Genomic DNA, 25433 nt, shown 5'->3' on the forward strand with positions numbered 1-25433 from the left:
TAATTACTCACACCTAAACGCCATGTGTGTTTGTGTGTTTGCAGCAACAGCTGCAGGTGCAGCACCTGTCCCAGCTGCAGGGCCTGGCCCTGCCGGTGACCCCGCTGCCCCTGGGACTCACCCCACCCTCCCTGCCTGCCGTCTCCTCCAGCTCCGGCCTGCTCTCCCTCTCCTCCATCCTGGCCAACTACTCTCACGGCCAGCCGCAGGCAGTAAAGGAGGACAACGCCAGAGAGGCTGCAGAGAGGGCGCCCAGAGGAGAGGACGGCGACAAGTCAGACTAGGTTAGACAAGTGCAGGCACATCGAGGAGGTCAGGAGGAGGGGGATGGAGATGTGAGGTGTCCCTAGTATCGGAAGAAGAGAGGTTAGGCTGTAACTGTAAACCGTGATTGATGTAAGTCTGGTTGCAAAATATCGTAGAAGAGTAATTACACAGGCATGATGAGCAGAGAGGATGGAGTTGAAACTTTTGGATGTGCAGAGGATCAAACTCTGGTGGAAACTGAGTGTTAATTTTCTTATTAGTTAGTGGTAATAGATTCAATTGATGCTTGTATACTTTGAATTGATTTCTGTTTCTCTTCTTTTTGTAAGTCACTGTTGGACTCAAACGAGATAAATGTTTTCCCAGTTGGAAAGAGCTGACGAAGCAACTATAACTGCAGCCTACTGTCCACGCAGCCATTTCATGCACATTTATTTTATACTTTAGTCCGCTTTTTTTTCTTTCTTTTTTTTCTTCAGGGTCCCTTTTGATTCCATCTCATTGTTTCTGCTGTGTTTCCATCACAGCCAGTTTCAAGAACACCTCAAATATTAAGTGCATATCCACATTACTTTGGGTTTTTTTTTTCTCCACGGAATTAAATTGATGCTTAAAGTTATTTGGTTAGTTTTGTCATTGATGTATTTGAGCTTACATTGACTTTAGTCTAAAGTTCAGTTTAATGTTTTTAATGTGCATTCAATCCCAGAAAGCTCTATTTTTGACTTGTCATGTTTGGTTAGTTGGCAGGAATATCCTTAGACTTTAAACGTGTGAGTGTGTGTGTCAAAGTGAATGTGACTGGAAACGAGACCTCGCTTCTTTTCCTCCTTTCCTTTTTCTTTATACATTTTCCATATTGCCTCCCGACCACCTTCATTTGTAAAAAAAGGCGCTGCTTTGGTTTAAAAATCTACAGATTTAGACTAAACTTGAACAGGATCTACAGAACTGGGCAGGAGTAGCATTTATTTTCTAGTAAGCAGAGCTCTTCTGTTTATACTAGGGGTCTATTAAAAATTGATTTGCTGTTTTTTTTTTTTTTTAGTTCTCAGGCTTTGAATTAAATAAACTTTTTTTTTTTCGACAGAGAGGTGCTAAAGTTCTCTAAACAGCAGAAAGTGCTCCCCAAGTTTAGTCTAAGTCCAGGCCTCTGCGATAACTCTAACACTTCAGAGAATCTCAGCAAAAGTATCTGACAATATCTGAAACGATTACACACAAACCGTTTTCCCATATTCTTTTCTTCTACCGTCGGAGATCGTGGCATATTTACGTTAACGTACTTTGAGCATGACTCTCCCCTCTCCTTCTTCCTTGTTTCACAGACTAAATACGGCTTATTAGCCTTCTTTAATGTAAATACATTAATTGGAGATGTAGACAGCGAGTTGGAGGTGTGGGAATTGGTTTGTGTCACTTTTTGGGGGCTTGTTTTGGAGAGCTGATGTATGGAGCAGTGAAAAATGAAGCATAGTCAGAACAGCCTTGATTCACTGCACATTTATTTGTTCTTTTTAAGAATGAACACCTCAGAAAAAATTAATTAAAAACTCTTTGAGAAACACTTTGCTTTTTTCTTATTTTTACTCTGACACCTGTCTTTTGAAATAATTGTTAAATTGACATTCTTTGGCAGTTTTCTATTTGCATAAGCCACTGTAGGCTGAGCTTTTGTTTACCAAGTGCAGAAACTTGGTGCATGATGCTTGCTGCTAGTGTTTTGGGAAGAACTGGGACACATCTGGCTTTGAGATTGAGGACCGTCTGCAGATTTAGCAGCAGAGGGCACCAGCGCTCTCCGGTCTAGCATGCGGTCAACAAGGCAGGCCTTTAAAAAAGATTCAGGCTTTTGCATCATACTATGAAGCAGGATCGGCCGAGCGAACTAACTTCAATTCAGATCAAATCTGGCTTTTGAGTATCGGAAGGCTAAGTTTCATTAAGGTTAAATTCCAAGACATGAACACGTGTAAAAGCACCAAGATCAGTTGGTTCTATTGGAGAATATAAAGAAGAAACAAAATGAGACTCTTCTGCCTTTGAAAAGTCTCTCATCTCTCTTGACTTTTTATAAAAAGCATCATTAAGAGCGAGGTCTCGGCAGTAGGAAAACCTTCTGTTGCCTAAATCTCAGCTGAATACCTGAAACTTGCTCCTCTTAAAGGTTTGAAAGTAGCGCTAATCCCTTCTCTTTATTAAAGCCACTCTATCGCAATACCACCGCTGACCACAGGGGCGCATATAGATCTGCTGTCGCGACAAGAGCAATTTGCATAAAATATTGTATGTTTTTACAATCACATTAACTCAACATCCATATTACATAATTGTTAAAAACTAATGACAACCTGTACAACTAAAAACCCCTTTATTTGGTGTTTTTGAGCTTGATTGAGGAGCGACGTACAGTTATAAATCATGTGATCTACTCATGCTTTATGATTCAGCTATGACATTCATTGGTTTATTACTTTAAGCACTCGCATTGTATCTTTCTTTTTTTTGCTGCTCTGTTGCTTTTTCAGCCTGCTTAAAAATTCTCATTAGTTGAATATTAGTTTTCCTTTTGGTTAGAAGTATGCAGCTGCAGATCCATGGCTGTGATTAGTGCCAACACCGTCCGTTTATTTAAATTAGATGGGGGATCAGGGGGCTGACTACAAGTAAATAACGAGTGTTGTGATGCCGCTTGGCACGATTAGTTAAGCCAGTAAAGTCAGGATATGTTGGACCTGCTTTGTAGTTCAGTTTTGGGTTGGTCTTTTTGTTATGATTATTATTATTCTTTTTTTCCTGACTTAGATTTAATCCCCCTGTTTTGTCAGTGATTTCCAGAATGTAAAAAAAAAAACAAAACAAAAAAAAAAAAACCTCTTGCGTCTGAGACACGAGCTTAAACGGCTTCTCTGTATTTTAATTTCAGCTTTTCTGTGTCAGTGCTGTTATGTTTTCCTTCTTTCCGTTTGAATTGTCGTCGAAGGGTGTGACGCGTTTCCCTTTTTGGAGATTTGACTGATTCGATATATTGAGAAAGCAGATAATTAGTTTGCGCTCCACATACTGAAGTGCTTCCCCGTAGAAAACCATCTCAGCAACACTTGGATGAGAACGGCTTGTGAGTTTGCTGTGAAGGGCCAATTTGTATACATATGAATATATCATTATACATATTTTTTAAAGTGTTTTTGTATGTTTCAGAGCTGCTTTTTAATGTCTGTGTGTCATGAAAGGCGTGCCTGCGTGTGCGTGCGTCTGCGTATACATTACAAGCCTGCAATAAGAGGCACAATGTTGTATGCCATGTGTTTTTGCCCCTCCCATCCCCTCCCTTTCTTTCATTCATTCTCCCATTGGGCTGTAAAATGTAACATATTTAGGTTTGTAAATGTTTTATCTCCTTTCTTTTTTTTTTTTGTGCAAACTAAACGCTGTTTAATGTGATTATAAGCATACGTTTTAAAATATCTGGGACAAAAAAAGAAAACAATGTAAGCAAGCAACTGTGTACTCGTGAGAATGAATCAACCTTTTAGCCGTAAGGAAGCTTCTCTGGTGCCTTACAAATAAAAGACATGATAAGAGTCATCATTTGTGTATGCCTGATAGTATGTTGTGTTGCTAAGACCTTAAAGGTAGGGTAAGCGATTCTACATGATTTCTTAACCAGTAAATATCTCTTCACCATCTGCTAGCTGCCCACTTTGATCGTTCAGGGTTTAGAAAAGAAAAATGTCACACGAAACAAAAATGTCCTTTGTGGATGATGTCCAAAAATCACTTACCCTGCCTTTAACCGCCACACCTACAGGGGGACCACCTGAGCTAAAATATATAGTGTATCTTGACATCGCAAAAAGATGATTAATATTTGTTGTCATCCAGAAATCCCTCATCTGTAACCTCATTTTTTTTTTTTTTTTTTTTAAATAAATAATTAATCTGTAGGTTGTTCTGTAGATTTCCTGTAGCGGTCAAACTCCCATCATCAGTACAAGATGTTAGGGGGAAAGTAATTCAGCTCTGTTATATTGCATGAGCTTTTTGAATTTCCATGATGAATGTGTGCTGTTATCAAAGCTAAAGTTAGACCAACACATTTTTATGTCTTGTTTTTTTTTTAATTTTATTTGGGTTTCTTTTGAACCGGCAGTACAGTGGGAGGTTTGGCAAGCTCATTTAGATGCAAGCTTGTGGTATGAGGACTTTTGACCTGATTGTTTTTCAGATGAGTAAACATTTCACTGTAACCTTGTCAGATTAAAGCTGCCCTAATCAATCAATATTTTCTTATTAAAAATGGATCAAAGTGACACTTTTTGTTCTCGTCCTCCTTGTTTGACGGGAGTCCAGCTAGACCAGGGGTCGGCAACCTAAAATGTTGAAAGAGCCATATTGGACCACAAAAAACAAATATGTCTGGAGCCGCAAAAAATGAAAAGTCTTGTATAGGCCTTAGAATGAAGGCAAATGGCGAAAGGCGAAATGTCGAGAAAAAAGTTGAAATGTCGAGAAAAAAGTCAAAATGTTGAGAAAAAAGTCAAAATGTCGAGATTAATGTTGAAGTACAATCTCGAAAAAAAAAAAAGTAAATGTTGAGAAAAGTCGAAATGTTGAGAAAAAAGTCGAAATGTTGAGAAAAAAGTCAAAATGTCGAGAAAAGTCGAAATGTCGAGATTATAAAGGAAAGGAAAAAGGGGGTTGGAAAAAAAGAAAAAAGGTCAAACATTTTTTAAAAAGCTCCAGGGAGCCAGTAGGGCGGCGCTAAAGAGCCGCGGGTTGCCGACCCCTGAGCTAGACGCACTAAATGCTTACTGGCTTAAACAGTCAGGTACTGCATTTAAAGCTTGAAAAGGTTCGGCCTTTTGATAATTGTACACAGTCTATACTACTACTTATTGGTAAAGGTGATAAAAGTGGATTCACCCTTTTTTTTATAAATATTTTCAAATGTTTAACGTGATAATCCTTCTGCAATGGGGATCAAAGTTATGAAAGAAGGAAAAACAATTAGTTAGCTCCGTGTGAACACTTGTGGCTCAGTCGGCCCCCGTCCAGTGGCAGGAAGGAATCTGTCAACAGGCAGCAGCAGGTTCAGACATGAACCCTGCGTCAGTGAAACACCGAACAAGCCTGCGGAGAATCGCTCAATCCAAGGAGGGGAAATAAAAGACGACAGCATTCTGGCATTGAAAGTTACCAAAAGTGACTTGTATTTGTTTCTTGTGGCTACTGAAGTCAGAAAACACACATGTGAACATGATGGCTAACATTTATGTGAAGGAAATGTAGTTTTACCAGAAGTTACAGATAAAAAGAAGAGGTCTGTGTAGGTTTTTACTTGGAGAAAAAAGTGAAAGTAACTTAATACTTGGCCAGTATTATCAGACTCTGTAAAAGGGTGAAAAAAAAGAGGTTTTACTTTACACAAAGTTAGTGGTTACACATTCTTAAAATGATACAAAATTTATTAGATACAGTAGTTATAAACGGGATTTAAAAACAAAAAAGAAAAAAAGCTATTCATCGTTACTCGTGCACATGTTTGTGTGGCAAAATATCTGCAGAGAAGAATTAAAGTGTCGGGGACATGCAGATACAATCTAGCTCCAGTGTAGATAAAATAGTTTCATCCGAATGTTCCGATGTGGAAAACATTCAGCTCACAAGGTTTCAGCGCTCCGCTCAAGGACACACAGGTCTGTCTTTTTCCGTTTCAACCTCAAAACGCGCCGTTCCACACACATCCGACACTTCTCACTTGTCGAGCACGAGACCATAAAGAGTATAAACAAAAAAAACAAACCATTCATATTTACATAGTCATTGCATACTGTTGCACAGAACCACACACGTCACTCAGACTTATTTTTGCAACACAACCAACCGCACAATAAAACAGGCACGGAGTTTCTGTTCCAACAGGTACTGGGAATCCAAGTTTTCATAGCAGGAAATTTGTTAGGAAGACGTCTCGGTGGCACCTCTCCATCTCCCTCTTTCTGTTGCACATTTTGGGATAACGGAGATGGTGCCAGGGAGCCCAGGTTGGTAAAAGCTGCGGAGGCAAGTGTTCATATGGGTCCGGAGCAGTTGTAGTGGTTCCCCTGCTGCGAGTCCACAGGCTGCGGACCTGGTTTGCGTTCAAGGCGTTCGACCTCTGGCTCCTCCGGCTGCGTGCAGCGGGGAGGCCGCTGCTTGAAGAAATCGGACGCGTATCGGACCTTGGAACAGACGAAAGGAAAAACGGCAGCTCAGAACATTTAAAGTCAACGAAAATGCAAGCTGATAAGCTACTTAACAAAAACTAATAAAAGAAGGAATTTTGCAGCATGACATCACCGAACCTTCTTTTTAAATGCACTGATCCAACAGGTCGGAGAGGTTTTAGATGTCTTGTTTAAATGCAGAAAGTTGCTCAAATGAATCATTCGTATCTCAGATGTACAAGAAGTTACATGTTTGCCAGCCAATTTTTCATCCAGGTGGATTTTTCAACTCAAAAGCAAAATGTGGTTTAATTGTCTATTATCAGTTAACCAGTATAAAAGTAACCAAGTGGAAACATTGTAAGACATCTTCTAAATCTTCTACATCTTCCAAACGGCATTGACTCAAGGAGAGAGTGGCTGCCTAAACTGTCCACCATTCTTTGGCTCAATTCATCATTTTCTTTGGCCCTTTGGACAACACTAGCCATATTCAATGTCAAAACTCGATTATGAAGTTTAGGCCAGGTCTGGAATCTCCTGCCAGTGAGGTACAGTAACTGATAAGGGACAAAAGAAGCCCATGTAAAGGACTAATTTGCAAGATCCCGTTGTCCCCAACACGCTGTTTTATCTAGCACAGGGGTCGGCAACCCAAAATGTTGAAAGAGCCATATTGGACCAAAAACACAAAAAACAAATATGTCTGGAGCCGCAAAAATGGAAAGATTTGTATAAGCCTTAGAATAAAGGCGAAAAAAAAGTTGAAATGTAGAGAAAAAAGTTGAAATGTTGAGAAAAAAAGTCAAAATTTTGAGAAAAAAAGTCAAAATGTCGAGATTAAAAAGGAAGAAAAAAAGAAGAAAAAAATAAAAAAAGAAGAAAAAAAAGGGGTAAAAAAAGGTCAAACATTTTTGAAAAAGCTCCAGGAGCCACTAGGGTGGCCCTAAAGAGCCGCATGCGGCTCTAGAGCCGCGGGTTGCCGACCCTTGATCTAGCAGTACATGTAACCCAAGGTGCATCAAACATTATTAACTATGTGTTTATTGCCTGTTTTGGGACATTTCTCCCTGAGGATTCACTCATCCATCCATTTTCTGCACCAGCAGAAAACAGGTGCACCCTGAGCAGCTTCACCAGGCCAGGAAAGGGACACAAAGAGCCATTCACCGCTTTTCCTTCAGCTGATTTAAAATCACCTACCAAAATCTACCTTTGCTTGTACCTTTTGGACGAGTGGGATGCCTAAAAACATCCCACGCTTAAGTCTGAATTGCTTAATTTGGGAGAGCAAGGAAAGATCTCGAACAGGAACATGATTTACATTCCAGAGCCCTGAGATAAACCCCGACTTCACATCTGCGTGACCATCGTACATGCTTGAGCTCTGAAACACCAGGACCAGGAAATTAACTCACAGTGAGCACAGCGATGAGCGCTCCTTGCAGCAGCCCCACCAAGACGTCGCTCCAGTGGTGCTTGTAGTCGGAGACCCGGGTGTACGCCACGTAGAGGGAGAACGCCACCAAGAAGAACTGGATGGTGGGTCGGACCAGCCTTGTCCACTTCCCTTGCATTCTGGCGTGGATGTAGAGCTGCGCACATGGAAGCATAGATTTGAGGTCTGGCAACTTATTTAAAAAGAATAAATCAGCTTTTGAAGGGACAACAATAAAGACTATAATAGCTCCTATGTACCACGTCCCCCTGCAGAGGGGGCTGCAAGTTACTTTTGGGTATACAGACAATCCATGCCCACCCAATACATGCACGGCCCATTATGCAGCATGTCAGAATGAGGGAGAAACTCAGAAATAAGCTTTCAAAAATGAAATGTGCTGCTTTCATATGATTCAAAGTATGGTTTCTGCTCAAAATAATGTGTTTTTTTAAGCTGGAATTTTTCTACTGAATTCCAAAAGAATTTACTCAGAATTGACACAGTAACACACATCTGGATTCTGTCTCCCCTGTTTCTCCCCTGTGTCTAAGCTTTTTTTGAGAACAAGATTAAACATATAACCCTTATACTTGTGAAGATGGACTCCATCTATTTTGGGTAAGTCATTTCAGTTTGAAAAGTGTGTAACATCACATATACAGTCTGTTGTGAGAGTGTCCGTCTAATTTAACACTCAACGCTTTAGCAAATCTAAAATCTTGTTAATGAAGCAGATGCTTCAGCAGCTCAAAGAATATCCGGGATTAAATCGTCAGATCTGTTGCCTTCCGGCCATTGTATAAAGTATAGTTTTACAACAATGGTGTTTTTAAAGTGGAGCCGTACGTCCGTCTTGACCGCCTCCCCCTGTTTTGACTCGCTCGTGTGTGTTTTTGGTAAACAGTGGTTTTACAGCAGCACGCGGTTTTACAGCGTCGAGGGCCCAACACTCACCGACAGAAACAGCATGCAGTACATCCCGAATGACGAGTGGCCAGAGTAAAAGGACAACCTGAGGAGCAAAAAGAAAAACAATATAGCTGTCATATTGTCATTTAGCAGACACTTTTATCCCAGCGACTTACATCTGAGACACACACACCATGGAGCAATTAGGGTTAAGTATCCTTGCTCAGGGGCCCAAGGTGGTTAATCTTGGTTGCCATTCTGGGGCACCTGTGTCCTCCAGACCCAAACCCACCTCTTTAGCCACTGGACTACGACCCCCTGGTCTAAAGTGAAGCGTACTGATATGTGATTTGATCATGTTTTTATGTCATTATGTGATTCCCCCACTCACATAAATCCAGGATGAGAAGAGACTATGGCCCTGTCCCAATACTCCCACTACTCCTCGTTTTCATCCCTACCCCTACATTTTGCGCGTTCCCATGAGGGTAATGGTGTCCCAATTCCTCTTTCCACCTAGGGGTAGTGACGAAAAGTAGTGTAGTGGCTATGAATCTGTCCCTACGGATGTAGGGATGTCCGATGCTGACTAGCTGATCCAGGGACAAAAACATTTCCCAGAATGCTTTTTGTCGTCATTTGCGGACTGAATCCAAAAAAAAAACATGGCGGACATTTCTTATTTTTTAGTGAATAAAATCAATATTTTGAGTTAGTTTCTGCATAAAAATGAGTTTTGATTACATTTCTAGCGAGAAATATATATTTTACTTTCATAATATTCACTCAGTGAATGTACATAATCACTAGTTTGCCCGTTTGCCGAAGATCACGGCAGAATAAAGGCTGATTTATGGTTCCGCGTTACACCAACGCAGAGCCTACGGCGTAGGTTACGTACCCTACGCCGTAGGCTCTGCGTCGATTTAACGCGGAACCATGAATCAGCTCCGGAGCTGGCAGGCAGAAATCTCGAAATTTTCGGAGCAAATTTCTTAACAGGCGTAGCTACAACTGTTAGATTTCAACATTTATCTTCCTAAATGATTTATTTCAGCCAGCGGTAATTCTCAACAGAGCTGCAGGTTTCTCCCCTGGGACGACGGCGCAGGTTGACCTGGCGATCACGTCTGTACTCCGGCTGCTGCTGCTGCGCCCCGGACCGGCGGCTCTTCTCATCTCCGAAAACATCGGGTCAAATTTCTTAACAGGCGTTATTTGGATAAACTGAACTCAGGTTGGGGATCTTAACGGTTACTTTTACGCCTGAAAAAATATTAAAACTGTGAGGTTAATCAACTCTTTTGAATTAAGATTGTCATTATGAAAAAATAAAACTATCAGAATAGGTTTAATTAGGTAAGCTCAGAGAAGTTGACTGCTGCGTTTTTCACAAGTTTACAATTGTTAACAGAAGTTACAGCCAGGCCATTCCCTGATGGTATTTAGGTATTTATGGCTTTGTCAACAGCTGAGCAGTGTCTTTAGACACATCTGTGCAAAGCCTTACAGAGTTTACGTTAAGCTGACTTAAAGGTTAGCTAGGTTTAGTTGGACCATCTGATAACACGAGACCCCCATGAAGATTGGCCTGGTGACTTCTGGTTTGTAAATAACCCAGTGTCTTTAAAAACCATCTGTTCAAACCTCCAACAGAGGGTCCTGTTTTAGTTGACCTCTTGACTCTTTGTGTTTTAAGGATGTCTGTTTGTTTCTTCATACTAAGAAAAGTCATGTGTGTGACCATCTGTTTTTGTCAATCGTCCATCTATACATTCACTGTTCCAAATATGGTCATTCCTGTCATCCTTTGCTTAATAAAAGCGCCAGCTCTGCAGAGAGCCAGTTGAGAGAAGTTCTGACGAGCTAAGAGAAGGGCTGTGTTGCCTAAAGCTTCTCAGGATTCCTCTCCAACCTTCTGCAGAAGGCCATTGAAAATCATTTCTGACAGTCTCCGGTGTCTTTTTCTAAAGTTATTAATATTGTGATGACTTTTTAACCTAACATTTTGGTGCCGAAACCCGGGATCTCAAGCTCTGACGATTGGCATGGCGTACGATCAAAAGGGGCCATCAAAATCTGTCGACAGCGTTCTGACTTCAGGAACGGGGCCCAGATTGATCTGTGCTGTTCCAGAGTCCAGACGACGAGATTTCCGAGCCAGGGAAGGGCACTAGGAGACTAGGTGAGAGACCTCTTTTGAGTGAAATTTCTGTGTATACTAACAAGAGGTTAGCGAAAACGGTGTTTGGCGGCGGGTCGGGGACCTGATTTTTATGAGGCATAGGGGCCTCTAAAAATACTGCCTAAAGAGCAGTGCGTAAGACCAACATCTAACTCGGTCGGGGACCGGCTTTTGAAGTCAGAGGACTTTAAAAGTACAGAATAACGAGGAGAGGTTTCTTGGAAATGATTTTTAATGGTTGTGTTTTATGTTTGTCTAATGTTTGTCTAATGTTTGTCTGATGTTTATGTCTGTTCAATGTTTGGGGTTTCCAAAATTGAGGGGAAAAATTTAAATTGTTCACTAAAGATCAGGCTAAAACCAAACTGTTAAAAAAGGAAACCTGTGTCCTGAGAGAAACTTAAGAAAGAAAATAACTGACGAAAAATAGCAGAGGCGTGGTTAAGCTGAAATTTATGCTTAAAGAATCTCAAAAGATGCTTAATTGATGGGGAGACGTCCTCAAACTTAAGAAAATGGAGACAAATCTTGCAAAATAATAATATAGGGAACTTAAAAAGAAGTAAATGGACTAATTTAAGACTAGAAGAAAAGACAAGAAAATTGCGAACTTGTGAGGAGAGGATGGATTTTGGGAGAAGTGGGGGCTGCTGCAGGCTGCAGCATGAGGAAGTCTGTGTCTGTGTGTGACTCTCTGTGTGTGTGTGTATTAATGACACGTTGTAAACAGCTGAAAGTTTCTGTCATTTTAAGAGAAAAAGAAATATGATTCTATTGACATAGTTGTGCATTAAAATGAAAAATTGAATAAAGACAGAAAGGTGAGATACGTAAAAGTCCTCATTCAGATCGTGATCTGCTTTGAGCAGATTTTATGGTGCTTGGAGATGCAGCCTCCAATAGAGAGAGGAGGGGCTGTTTGGGTCTGCCTGTAGCACAACATATTAGTTAGGGGTTGAATAGAAGAAACATGTTAGAATATGTTTGGATATTATAAGATAATATGTTAAGAGGTAAAAAGTTTAAATTCGTATGAGCTTCTCTGTTGAAGGTTTTGTTAAAATAATACAAACGGCTGAAGCTGTTTGTCTGTGTGTGTGTGAAAGCATGCTCCGCTTTACGAGCGGCTGCAGGCTGAGAAGTGAGCTCTCCTTTTGGAGGAGACGTACAAATGGAGAAATATAGTTTGTTCTATCATTCTAAGCCCTGAATGAGGGCATAGAATCATAGAAGTTTTAAATTGGGTTAATTCATCATTTAATTTGCAGATTACTTTTGTAATACTGTATTTAACTCGGATTGTATGCAGGAGAAACAAACCCGTTGTACAATCTTTTTAGAAAAGAAGAACTCTGAGTGCATATTAGCTATTCACACTGAAAATGTGTACATTTGTGATCAGTGTTGCTACCATCTAGGTTGTGAGTTAATTTGAAATGCACCAATTGAGCTTGGTTAGTGTAGTTTGAGGAGAAGTAATTTACACATTTGCACTGATACACAAACCCACATGCAGATGATCTGAAGTGAGTGTTTAATGTTAGTGGGTTTTTGTCTATGTGTAGTTTACGCATGGGAATTTATCCCACAATTTTCTTAAGACTTCTATGAGTTTTTCATAGAGAGCATGCATTTGCGTTGCAGCATGCAAACAGAAGATTAGGAATCTCCTGAAGACTTTTATAAGTACTCATGATTTATCTGGAGACAATTTTCTGACAATTTTCTGACAATTTTCTAGCGTTTCTTTTGATTTGGGGAAAATAGAGCTCAACAACAGTTGAGAAGGCATTATTTGATAGAATGCCTCCTTTCAGTCCGACGTTTTGTGACTGTGAATTATTGTTTATACATACAATATATATATATAAGTTCACTGAAGACTACTGTTTACGTTGCAGGAGAGTTGCTGCACTGACAGTTTTTGTGTGGTGATACTTTAATAAGACCATAACCTACTTGGGTTGAAGTAAGAACGTTAATCAATGAGAAATTCTGTAGTCTAATCTACGGTGGGAGACAGAGTTTAAAAGGTTTTGCCCCATCTAATCTGGTGATGGGAGGGGGGGATCTCTGAGGGACATAGATATCCAACCCTAGAGAATCATTGAGTCAGACCTGCAGACTTGCCAGGGTGCGAAGGTCAAGAAGTGGGAGGGCCACTCTGGGGAGCCTGAATCTGGCAGCCTGACCCTTCCAGGGAGAAGTCAACAAGGAGGGGGTCTGATGACACGTAACCCCCACTCCTGTTGGCATGCGAAATAGTGCTTCCAAGGAAGTTGTTCCCCCTGGTGGCTAAGTTGAGCCATAGGGAGTTTATATGGCTCAACAGGAGGGAGTGGGAGTATGTAAGGGTACATATGATACATCATGAGGATTAAATACTAAATACCCTTTAAAAAATTTTTTTAGTAGGAGCTTTCCGACATGTTGCAGATACAACATGCAAGGCAATATGAGGCCTAAAAAAGGTCAGTGTCCCGAAAGGACCTATCCATTTTGAAGTTGTTCATATGGATTTCATTCTTGGAGTGAACTAATGGCCTGTTAAGTTAAGGCTCAACAAAGCCATGGCCTGAATGACGGCCATTAGTCGGACTGTACATGAGAATCGTCTTCTTGTACGCTGCTGTTTTCTTCCTCTTCCCTCTCCTAAAGCAGGAACTGCTGAAACTGGGTGACCGGATCCTGAGTCGAGTGGTGAAACGTCATCACTCCGTCAGGACGGGCCCTTTTTGCTGTCCAGATCAGGACACCGGCAGCAGTAAAGGCTGCTGAATGATCTACTGCGTTCACCAGTTGCACTGAAAGCTAGCAGAGAAATGCCAGGCTCGAGTAGTGCGGGAAGTCGAGCGGTTTCACAACCTTTGCTCGCCGAAGTAAACATCTGATGCCTATCTCGCCAGCCCAGCCTGAAGAATATGACTAGCCAAACTGACTTGCGACAACAACCTAGGAGAGGAGTCCGAGGAATGGAAGAGACTTTTTTCACTACTGAGTCATGCTGACATAATGACTGAGATTACGATCCCGATTCCGACTATTACTGTCTTTGTACTGTTCTGTGTTTTCATTACCTGTATGTTTACAATGACACTGGAGTGTTTTATTTTGGGTGCTGTGAAGTTTCAAAATGACAAGAGTAGGGAAATGTGAGGTTAATCAACTCTTTTGAATTAAGATTGTCATTATGAAAAAATAAAACTATCAGAATAGGTTTAATTAGGTAAGCTCAGAGAAGTTGACTGCTGCGTTTTTCACAAGTTTACAATTGTTAACAGAAGTTACAGCCAGGCCATTCCCTGATGGTATTTAGGTATTTATGGCTTTGTCAACAGCTGAGCAGTGTCTTTAGACACATCTGTGCAAAGCCTTACAGAGTTTACGTTAAGCTGACTTAAAGGTTAGCTAGGTTTAGTTGGACCATCTGATAACACGAGACCCCCATGAAGATTGGCCTGGTGACTTCTGGTTTGTAAATAACCCAGTGTCTTTAAAAACCATCTGTTCAAACCTCCAACAGAGGGTCCTGTTTTAGTTGACCTCTTGACTCTTTGTGTTTTAAGGATGTCTGTTTGTTTCTTCATACTAAGAAAAGTCATGTGTGTGACCATCTGTTTTTGTCAATCGTCCATCTATACATTCACTGTTCCAAATATGGTCATTCCTGTCATCCTTTGCTTAATAAAAGCGCCAGCTCTGCAGAGAGCCAGTTGAGAGAAGTTCTGACGAGCTAAGAGAAGGGCTGTGTTGCCTAAAGCTTCTCAGGATTCCTCTCCAACCTTCTGCAGAAGGCCATTGAAAATCATTTCTGACAGTCTCCGGTGTCTTTTTCTAAAGTTATTAATATTGTGATGACTTTTTAACCTAACAAAACTTAATAAAGTGGCATATTAACAGCGCTACAGCTGAAATTAAAACAGCTTTTGGATCTCAGCTTCCTGATTAGTGGTGGTGTTTAAAGTAGGAGTAGGGGGAGTATTGGGACAGGACCCTGGGAAGATTTCAAGTGCCCTAAAATCTGTCCCTTCTTTTTTAGGGGTAGTGATAGTGAGGGAGGGCTAGTGAAAGAAAGTAGGGGGAGTATTGGGATTGGGCCTATGACAGATTTTTCCTATCAGATTGAATGCGGTGGAGATGACGGGTCGGGCCGGCTCACCTGGACTCGGTCACGTTGCGGGGGGCGCCCGTGCAGTTGATCTGCAGCATGTATCCGTTACAGCTCACCGGGGCGCACACGGACAGGAAGTTCGGCCGCGGACGGCCGATTGTGAACTTTGCCAGGTCGGTCAGTGACTGGCTGATGGCCGCCCCGAACAGGTAGGTCCCCACCACCTTGTACAGAGCAGACAGGTACTGGTTGAACTGGGAGTTGGAGCGCAGGCGTTTGGTGTACACCAGGTAGGCCTCTCCTGTAGTGATCTGTGGACAGAAAGGAAACGGATCAGGCTATTGGGGTAAAAAAACATCTTTGATGCTCCCTTGTTGGGGTTTTATTAGTAAGACTTTTCTTTGCAGCTTGCACAAACAGAAACTCACGATGACGATGGAGCAGGTGATGGTGACTGCAGCCATGGCTCCATGGGAGATGGTGTCTCTCCTGTAGGGATAGCTGATGCTTTTGTCATCGCAGTAGATTCCTCTCTGATAAGGGGTGAACATCAACGTGAGGATGGCAGAGGGCAGCGCCGCTGCAGGGAAAAATAAACAATTTTATCTTTATTTGCACAGAGAGCCCTCTGCTTCCTCAGAAAAGTAAGTCGTCTTTTTTCTTTCCATCAAATTTGGACTTCATTTTCAAGCTTCAAGTTTTATTAAAACTTAAAATAAATGCAAATGCAGAGGCAAACCGTCAACTCGTGGATGGAAATGGTTTAAAATAGTTTGAAGAGGTTTTTTTTTCCCTTTTTAAAAAAAATAAATAAATAAAGATTGTACATATCTGAACGATGAATGTTCACAAAGAGAAACGGAGACAGATGTTTAACCATAACAGTTTATAAAACCATATCTACAGTTGCGCTCAACAGATTGGGTTTTTATTATTAAAAGAAAGACAAATAACTAAAGAAAGTAAGAGAATGAAAAGAATGTTCTGTATCCAAATTTATATTTGATTTCGACTCTAACAATAAAGTAGAAAAAGTCATTAAATGGAAAACAACATGTTTTACAGAGCAAAACAGACTTGTAGCCGCATCATTTTTAGTGATTTATTTTTATTTGAGTAAATACCTGCATAAATCAATTGTAACATTATGACCCCGTGCCTAATCTCTTTTAACTGATAAAACAGCCTCAACTCAATAAAACATGACTTCAGCAGCCTCTGAAGGTCTACTGAGGTTTTTCTGGCACCAAGCTATCAGGTTAAAAATGGGGCCTCTATGAATTAGAGCCGATTCTGCAGAACATCCCACATGTACTGGGGACTGAAATCTGGAGAATCTGGAGTCCAATCCGCACCTCAAACCATTCTTGAAGCTTTTATTTTATTTATTTTTTGGGTGTGACAGGGGTAACTTTCCTCCCAAAGGAGGCCACTGCAATCACGAAAAAACCATTACCATGTCCAACAATCATGTTCATGCACGGTTGGTGTTTCTCAAAGCAACATCAACATAAACTGGCAGAACCCAACGTTTCCTTCTTCCCATGGTGCACTGTGGTCCCACGTCTTACCCAGTAAGTGACACACATGGACCCGTTTGTGAATTATGTCAAAAAAATAACTTTCTCCAGTAGTTGCATGACCCACGAAAAAGGTTCCTGCAGTCCATAAGCATCTAATGAGTGGAAATACACTGCACGCACACACACTGAATCAATAAATAGGCATCAATAAATTGATGAGAGTTAGGCCCAATCCCAATACACCCCCTACTTTCTTTCACTAGCCCTCCCTCACTATCACTACCCCTAAAAAAGAAGGGACAGATTTTAGGGCACTTGAAATCTTCCCAGGTCTGTCCCAATACTCCCACTACTCCTACTTTCAGCACCACCCCTAAAATCAGGAAGCTGAGAGCCAAAAGCTGTTTTAATTTCAGCTGTAGCGCTGTTAATATGCCACTTTATTAAGTTTTAATATTTTTTTAGGTGTAAAAGTAACCGTTAAGATCCCCAACCTGGGCTCAGTTTATCCAAAAAACGCCTGTTAAGAAATTTGATCTGATGTTTTCGGCGATGATGAGACCTAGGCCCAGCAGCAGCAGCTCACGTACAGACGTGATCGGCAGCTCAACCTGCGCCGTCGTCCCGGGGAGAAACCTGCAGCTCTGTGGAGAATTACCGCTGGCCGAAATAAATCATTTAGGAAGATAAATGTTGGTTTAATAGATGAAATCTAACAGTTGTAGCTACGCCTATTAAGAAATTTGCTCCGAAAATGTCAGGATTGTAATCAGCTCCCGAGCCTGCCGGCTCGGGAGCTGATTTATGGTTCCGCGTTAAATCGTCGCAGAGCCTACGGCGTACGGCATGCGTCGCCGCATTACCTACGCCGTAGGCTCTGCGTTGGTGTGACGCGGAAACATAATTCAGCCTTTATTCTGGCGAGGTTGCAACAACGGGAAAAAAAGTGATTATGTACATTCACTGAGTGAATATTATGAAAGTAAAATATATATTTCTCACTACAAATGTAATCAAAACGCATTTTTATACAGAAACTAACTCAAAATATTGATTTTATTCACTAAAAAATAAGAAATGTCCGCCATGTTTTTTTTTTTTATTCAGTCCACAAATGACGCCGAAAAGCATTCTGGGAAATTTTTCTATTACTAGTTCAGCTAGGGTGCATCCGAAAACCCTCGATCCGTAGGGACAGATTCATAGCAACTACACTACTTTTCGTCACTACCCCTAAGTGGAAAGAGGAATTGGGACACCACTACCCTCATGGGAACGCGCAAAATTTAGGGGTAGGGATGAAAACGAGGGGTAGTGGGAGTATTGGGACAGGGCCTTATTGCACGAGCTAAGTGCGGTGCATGTTAAAGCAGGCTGACGGACGACAGGTGGACTACAGTGCAAAGACCTGCAGCTCAGGAAACAGCTAAGAACACACCATCAGGGGCTTCACCTCTGTAGGTCACTCTCCATAAAACAGACTGCCTGTCACCGTGGAAACCTGTGGGGCATTTACAACCGTGACCTCTGACTTCACAATGTTTACACTGCGAAGAGCCTGACAGTGAAGCACTAGAGGAAGACACACAAACACACACCCACACACACAAACACGACAGATAAACAGGTCTTTAACATGCAGATTTTAAGGAGATGCGCGTATTTACCAAGCTGTAAGAAGAACCAGCGGTTTCTCCCTGAACAAACAACATGGGACATAAAACTGCCTCCTAAATCTGAGCGGGACAATAGTATCATCTACAGGACTAATGTCAGAAACCTTCTGCTCTACAATCTTAAAATAGTTTTCCTGTTTTCAGAAACTTCTCAATGAACTGCTGAAGCTAATAACGAGGACTGCATGAAGTTTATTTTCCCAAGGTGGAGCTGTATATTTAGTGGGTGACACAATAAGGGCTGCTCTATATTCACACGTCGCTTCCTTCCTCCACGCTGCGGACCTGATACTCTGATAAGCAGAACCGAATGGAACCACATAAGAAGAAGAGGTGAAGCGTGTACCACGCAGCCGTTGGTGGGACAGTGATGCCAGGTGGACACGTGGATGTTAGTGGTCAACAGCGTGTCCGTAAGAAGCCGTTTCACTTCTTAAAGTCATGCAGGGATATAATAATAATCGTGTGAGGATACAAACACACATTCTGACACCAGATAAGCATTTTTCACACCAGTAAATAAAAAATTAAATGTACTTTATTTGAAGGGGCTTGCTAAACGGATGCAAGCCAAGTAGTACAGAGAAGTGCAGTTCCTCAGCCGGCCACTAGGGGAATGGCGTCTCAAGCTTGAGTTATGGTTCTGCGTCAAAACGACGGCGTGCCAACGGCGTGTGGTACGCGTCGACGCAGACCACACGCCATCACTGACGTGCACCTCCCGAAAATTGTAACTACGCTTCGAGGCGACGCAGACCACACGCAGACGGAGAGGGCTGTGATTGGTTCGTTTGGTAGCAACGCATTTCTGGTTTCCGGTTTGAAGCAGTCGTGAACTTTCAGCGCTCTTTTCTTCGTGTATGTGTGATTTTTTTTGTTTTGTTTTTTTTGCACAATAGTTGTCCTTACCTCTTTGATTCACTGTGACCGGAAAAAGTCGGATAAACCATTCAGGAAAAGATCGCGAATTAGCGGTCACGGGGGGTACTGCACCGCGACGAAATGGAGTGACGGAGAAGTCCGAAGGGTTCACGGCGACGGCGACGGCGACGCCGTCAGCGTGTGCTCTGCGTTGGTTTGACACAGAACCTTAATTCAGGCTTCAGTCTCCATCGACCCTCGTGTCCAACCAGATTTACAGCAGAAATAAACATTGATGGCCCGGCAGAAATAAATGGCTTTGGCCACTAAATTAAAATTTTGTATCCATGACAACTGTACAGAGGGATCATTTTTATGTAACTCATCACAAATCAACACAAAGAGCTAAGTTATCAAATCCTAGTTAGCATCATAGCTTAGCATGAGCTAAGCCAAACTAAAATAACTAGCATGTGGTGACGGATGTTAGGTACGTTCCTGCTTGCTTGTTTTGCCCATTTATAGAGTTTTTAAGGACCTACATCACGATGACATAATTTAACTAGACCTGGAGGAAAAACAGAGAAAGCCTGAGTGAAAATATAAATATTCACCATTTTACAGGCTATAAAAGTGTTAAGTAGTCTTGTTGTGTTGTTGGGTGCCAGGATGATAGAAATATCACTAATGGCTTCAAATAAAAAAAAATGGTATTGCATCCTCGCTGCAAATTATACGAGAAATGATTAAGGCCACGTTTACACATGGCCAGGTATTTACAAAAATGGATATTTCCCCCTCTACATTTTGAAGAATACCATCATTTACACGAACCCGCATAAATACGCTGTTAAGGTGCTATGAGCCAAACCTACAGTGGAACGAGAAACATAAAGTCATGCTAGCCAATAGGAATCCTGGAAAAAAAACATCAACAAACGAGTAACTACAGTAGCCAAACAAATACAGGTCGCACACATGACGCTGGTGATGTCTCTGTCGCATAATGTGACGTTCTGAAGCCTAAATGTTCGTTTCCCTCTCTTTACAAGCAAACGTGAGGACAGAGTTTTTGCAAATCTCCACTTTGGCCGGAGTTTTCAGAAATTATCGTTTTTGAGTGATTTTGAGCTTCATTTTCGTGTAAACGGCTCAAACGCGTGAGAACACCACCGTTTTTTGCCATGTGTAAACGGGGCCTAAATCATCCTTGCGCTGAGTGATGGCCAGTCTGGGTGTGTCAGGGTTCATTTCTTTTAGCAACACTCACGGTCCCTGTGATTACGTAAACACAGGTACTCAGACGAGGTCACTGGTATTACTTTCATTCATAACTTTCAAATGACTTAACTGCTAACACTGCATACAGGTTACAGTGGAAGTTGTTTTGCCTCCAGCTACAGTATGTCCCGCCCACCAAAATACATCATCCTGTTAACTAACAAGAAAGGGATCTATTCATATTTGGATTAACCAGTCAGTTTACTGCATTGTTCAGAGGGCCAAACAATTGGCATCCTTTGTGTAACTTTAAAGCCTGCCTTTAACTCGATAGCACACACTTCCTAGATTTAGCAACACAGACATTTCTGAGCAAGGGCAAGTCTAAATGTAAGATCCAAATATAACCTATGGAGAAGTGAAATTCCATGTCTGTTAGTTATTGTGCTTTCCTGAACTGAAAAGTCATGCTACGCCCTGTTGTAGGACTGGAACCCAAAGTGCAACTTTAAAATCATTAATTTTATTAGTGGAGCTGATCCTTGATGCAGCCGGTCATCTTTTTAAATCACTCTTAAAATCAATTTTAATTCAATTCAATAAAGTTGTGCTTTTATGGATAACCATGCAGAAGTGCGACACAATAAATGTGGAGTAGAAGGCCTGGAAGACTCAAAATGTTAACACCAATAGCCTGTAGTTAAAGGTAAAGCATAATTGAAGCCAAAAACTCTTGATCCTGGTCGGTTTCTTAGGGCTCTTTGCAAAATATGGTTGGTCTGCTGCAGTTTAATAATACATTACATATCAATGTCAAAAAAGCACATATTATAGCTGCTTTTAAACACCAATATATTGCATTTGAATATACAAATGTCCATGCTATTATAAGAATTTCAATCTGCATGCACACACACAATGTGTTTCCTGACAGTCTGTAAACACCCACTCTCTCCACACTTTGTCGCTGCACAGCATGTGAACCATATTTCACTTTTTAGTAGCACCACAGGAAGACTTAACTCAGCTCTAATGTCTAATGTGATATTTGTTAGTGTCACTAATGACCTCCAGTGATGAGCAATTTTCTCATTAAAGGGAATTTATTTTCATGAAGGACGCCCTCCCTCTGTTCCTGACATCTCCGAGTTGATCATTTCTGCAGGTCAAGCAAGCTCTCAGCTCCACTTTGAAGTCAGGCCCACCAAGTGTTTATTTTGCAGGGTGCTAGGACAACACTGAGATAGGAGACTGCTTGTTTGGTGCGAGTCTCCGGAGGCTACGAGCTGCTTGGGTGGAGATGCGAGTGGACAGAATTGGGCAGTGGCCTTCGACACGCAGAGATTAATCAGCACTACGTTTGCATAAGCACACATGGTTGAGGAAGTTGATTCCCCTCGAATCAGCCGAGTCCATGGAGAGTTCCTATTATCCGAGCAGGACTGGCTGTTTTTATCTGCTTTATTATTACAGGAGGCCTGGTATGTTTTCATAGGCCTGTGCTAGTGGGGCAGCATCCTCTACCAGAGGCTGGGTCAGCCTGGTCAAGAGAAAGAGCCTTACTGAAGGAAGACATGCAGGACAGGCTCGATTCATAGTATACACTTTATACACAATTCAAACACCATCTTATCAACATTGTTATAATTCTATCTAATGTAGATCAAAAATGTGTGAAGTATTAGAACATGATAGGATCAACGGGGCTGACAATGTGAGTCTTTGAGTTTGGCCCAGCCAAGATCTGATTATCCACCTACACGCTGCTGGAAAACTGCCTTTTTTCAGTGGATTGTACTTAATTATTAAGTATTATGTTTAAGATTTGACAACAATTTAATTGCCACAATCCATCCATCTTCATCCGCTTATCCAGGGTTGGGTGGCAGATGCAGTAGCCTAAGCAGCAGGGTAGCTCAGACTTCCCTCTGCCCGGCCACTTTGTCTATCATCTGGGGAGATCCAAGCCATTCCCAGGCCAGCTGAGAAACATAGTCCCTCCAGCATGTGCTGGGTCTTCCCTGGGGTCTCCTCCCAGTGGGACATGCCCATGACCTTACCAGGGAGCAACCAGATGCTCGAGCCACCTCATCTGGCTCCTACTGATGTGGAGGAGCAGGGGCTCGACTCTGAGCCCCTCGTGGATGACCAAAGTTCTCACAATATTTCTAAGAGAGAACCCCTGACACCCTGCAGAGGAAACTCATTTCCAGAGGTGTCAAAAGTATTCACATTCATTACTCAGGTAGAAGTATAGATACCAGAGTTTAAAAATACTCCTGTACAAGTTGAAGTATCAACTCAAGTTTTTTGCTCAAAAAGTAAAACTTAAAGTATAAAAGTAAAAGTAATGTAAGGGGGAAAAGCCATTAAGGACAAAAGCCATTGAAAATGAATGCATCTTAGTATAATGCAAATATATTAAACAACCATATAAGTGTACTATTGAGCATTAACATGTGTTTCAGAGAGCAGAAGATATGATGACTAGTTGCCTATAAGTATTGTAATGGTGCAAAAAGTCAAACTTCAGAGGCATGTTATCATTTATCCTAACCTTTATTGGAATGTACATCCAAGTTTAGTTGCAGGAATCTGAGGGAACGGATGTAAGAAAAAAACTGGACAAGAACATCTGAAACAACCACAACCAAATTCACTCTATCCGGATGGAGCAATTTAACTGGATAGTTTTTGTTTAAAGGCCGAAATGAAATAGAGTAACGAGGCTGTTTTTAAAATGTAAGGAGTAAAAAGTACAGATAATTGCGTGAAAATGTAAGGAGTAAAAGTAAAAAGTCGTCTGAAAAATAATTACTCCAGTGAAGTATAGATAACCAAAATTTCTACTTAAGTAAGGTAACGAAGTATTCGTACTTCGTTACTTGACACCTCTGCTCATTTCTGATGTTTGTATCTCGTTTCAGTTACCAACCACGGCTCGTGACCAAAGGTGGGGGTAGGAACGTAGTCCCACTGCTAAATTGAGAGCTTTGCCTTTTGGCTCAGCTCCTTCTCCACCACAACAGATTGTTGCAAGGTCTGGATCATTGCGGATTCTTCCCTCACTCGTGAACAAGACCCTGAGATACTTGAACTCCTCCTCTTGGGGCAGCATCAGATTCCCAACCCAGAGGGCAATCCACCCTTTCCTGACTGCCGACCATGCCCTCGGATTTAGGAGGTGCTGTTTCTCATCCCAGGAACCGCTCCAGCGAAAGTTGAAGGTCTCGGCCTGATGGAGCCAATGGAACCATCTCATCTCCAAAAAGAGGAGACCCAATTACCAGGCCACCAAACCAGACACCCTCCACTCACTTAATGAACAGAATCAGTGACAAAGGGCAGCCTATAGGCTGAGTCCAACCCCCATGCTCTTCTTCAATCCGAGACTCGACTATCCTCTCTCCAGCACCCCTGAACATACCTTCCCTGGAGGCTGATGAGTGTGATCCCTCTGTAATTGGAGCACACCCTTCTATCCCCCTTGGCTGTCGACCAAAACAGCCCCCCCAACACCCGGAGCATTAAGGAACTCAGCGTGGCTCTCATCCAGCCCTGGTGCTTTGCCACCCAGGAGCTTCTTAACCTCCTCAGCCCCAGAGATTCCCCCAGAGATAAAAGAGCCCATCTCCAAGCTCAAAGGCTTTGCTTCCACAAAGGAATGCCTGACGGTGGGATTGAAGAGGTGCTAATTACTGCTACAATCAAAACTACACCCGTCATCAACAATATGACACAAGTGGACAAATTCTGTTTAAGTCAACTAGTTTATAAAAATTGGCCCAAAGCTCTCACTCTTCCTCTCTTTTTTTGTTACCTTTCAGAACTTTGCTATTTATTTATTTTTACAGCGCAAGTTCAGTTCATATAAAAAAGGAACATTTCCAACGAGGGAGCCCCTGATAAATTATCCACCAAATTGGAGCCACTTTTATTTTATAAATCATGTTGACAGTTTTCCCATTTTAACTATAATAATACATTTTTACATGTATTTATTCATATATGTGCTATTTATTTAAATCTTAGATATGTTAGTTTATTGTAAGAAAATAATCAATTGAAATGCCTACAATCGAGTAATTAGTAAACATAACTAATGTCCGTAATGATGTGCGAGTGCAATGCGTTTTATTGAAACTATAATTTAGTTGTTTCCTGTCAAGGTGTGTAGGTTAAAGTGTGCTTAACACTTTGTGTCTGGTGGTTCATAAGTTTCATAAAGCATATTTAGTTGTTCTTCGTGGGTTAGCATTACAGCTACGGAAGTGTTCATGTACTTGGATTTATTCGACAGGTGTTTGCTTGTTTTTTTACTCATTTTTTTTAATGTTTTAGGGTGCTATTAAGATGTGTATGTAGTGTGTTTAAATGCAACCTTACAGAGAATGCATGTTTGTGTCTAGAGATATGGCACATTCGCTACATTACAGCCGGTTGCTGCATACAAAAGCGACATGTGGTTTCACCACATGTCGCTTTGGTAAAATAAAATGCTTTCTTCTGTTTTCTCTGTCAGCGTCTGCGGGCTTCAGTGTCCTTGCTGGTAGTTCCAAGTTTCACCTGGTAAAAATATCCATATGCACAGCTGTATTTATGCTGTATCCATGAGAGCGCTGGACCGCAACAGAGCTATGGGGGATCCCTGAGAGCAAGAGAAATAAAAAAGAGAAAGCCCCATTATTCTGCAGGGCTGCTTTTAAAACTTGCTTTTGCTTGATAGATAAGTCTTCAATGTATCAGCGCTGCCAAATCCTGCAAGTATTAAGGAGAGTTTGGTAAAGAATAATTTGGGCTGAGATCTGGGTTTAGCAAATGAAAAGAAATCACCATTAGTCGTAAACGGTGCTCTAAAATATTATGCTGACTTTGTCCTCTGAATTAAAATGTCCACTGGAGATAAAAAAAAAAAAAAGGGAAGAAGAGTAAGTATTGTTTTACACTTTCATAATCTCTTCTGGCAAAAGCACACCCCCGATTCCACTTTGAGAAAATAAACACAATGGAATTTGGGATCAGACACAAGT

The 25433-nt window shown here is 41.5% G+C and overlaps 2 protein-coding genes across 2 annotated transcripts in view; one reads left to right on the forward strand and one right to left on the reverse strand.

Moving 5' to 3' along the window:
- LOC133462925 (TLE family member 5-like) overlaps window positions 1-4582 on the forward strand; it is a 14285-nt gene extending 9703 nt beyond the window's left edge. The window contains exon 7 of the mRNA XM_061744454.1: window positions 45-4582. Within this exon, the coding sequence (XP_061600438.1) occupies window positions 45-284 (240 nt within the window). The 3' untranslated portion in view covers window positions 285-4582. The remainder of the gene's footprint in view (window positions 1-44) is intronic.
- An 874-nt stretch (window positions 4583-5456) lies between these two features.
- plpp2a (phospholipid phosphatase 2a) overlaps window positions 5457-25433 on the reverse strand; it is a 31337-nt gene continuing 11360 nt past the window's right edge. The window contains exons 2-6 of the mRNA XM_061743684.1: window positions 15551-15702; window positions 15171-15433; window positions 8872-8929; window positions 7895-8071; window positions 5457-6491 (exon numbers count right to left, since the gene is read on the reverse strand). Coding sequence (XP_061599668.1) covers window positions 6342-6491; window positions 7895-8071; window positions 8872-8929; window positions 15171-15433; window positions 15551-15702 — 800 coding nt within the window. The 3' untranslated portion in view covers window positions 5457-6341. The remainder of the gene's footprint in view (window positions 6492-7894; window positions 8072-8871; window positions 8930-15170; window positions 15434-15550; window positions 15703-25433) is intronic.

This window comes from Cololabis saira, chromosome 16, assembly GCF_033807715.1.
Source record: "Cololabis saira isolate AMF1-May2022 chromosome 16, fColSai1.1, whole genome shotgun sequence".
In the NCBI taxonomy this organism is placed as follows: Eukaryota; Metazoa; Chordata; class Actinopteri; order Beloniformes; family Belonidae; genus Cololabis; species Cololabis saira.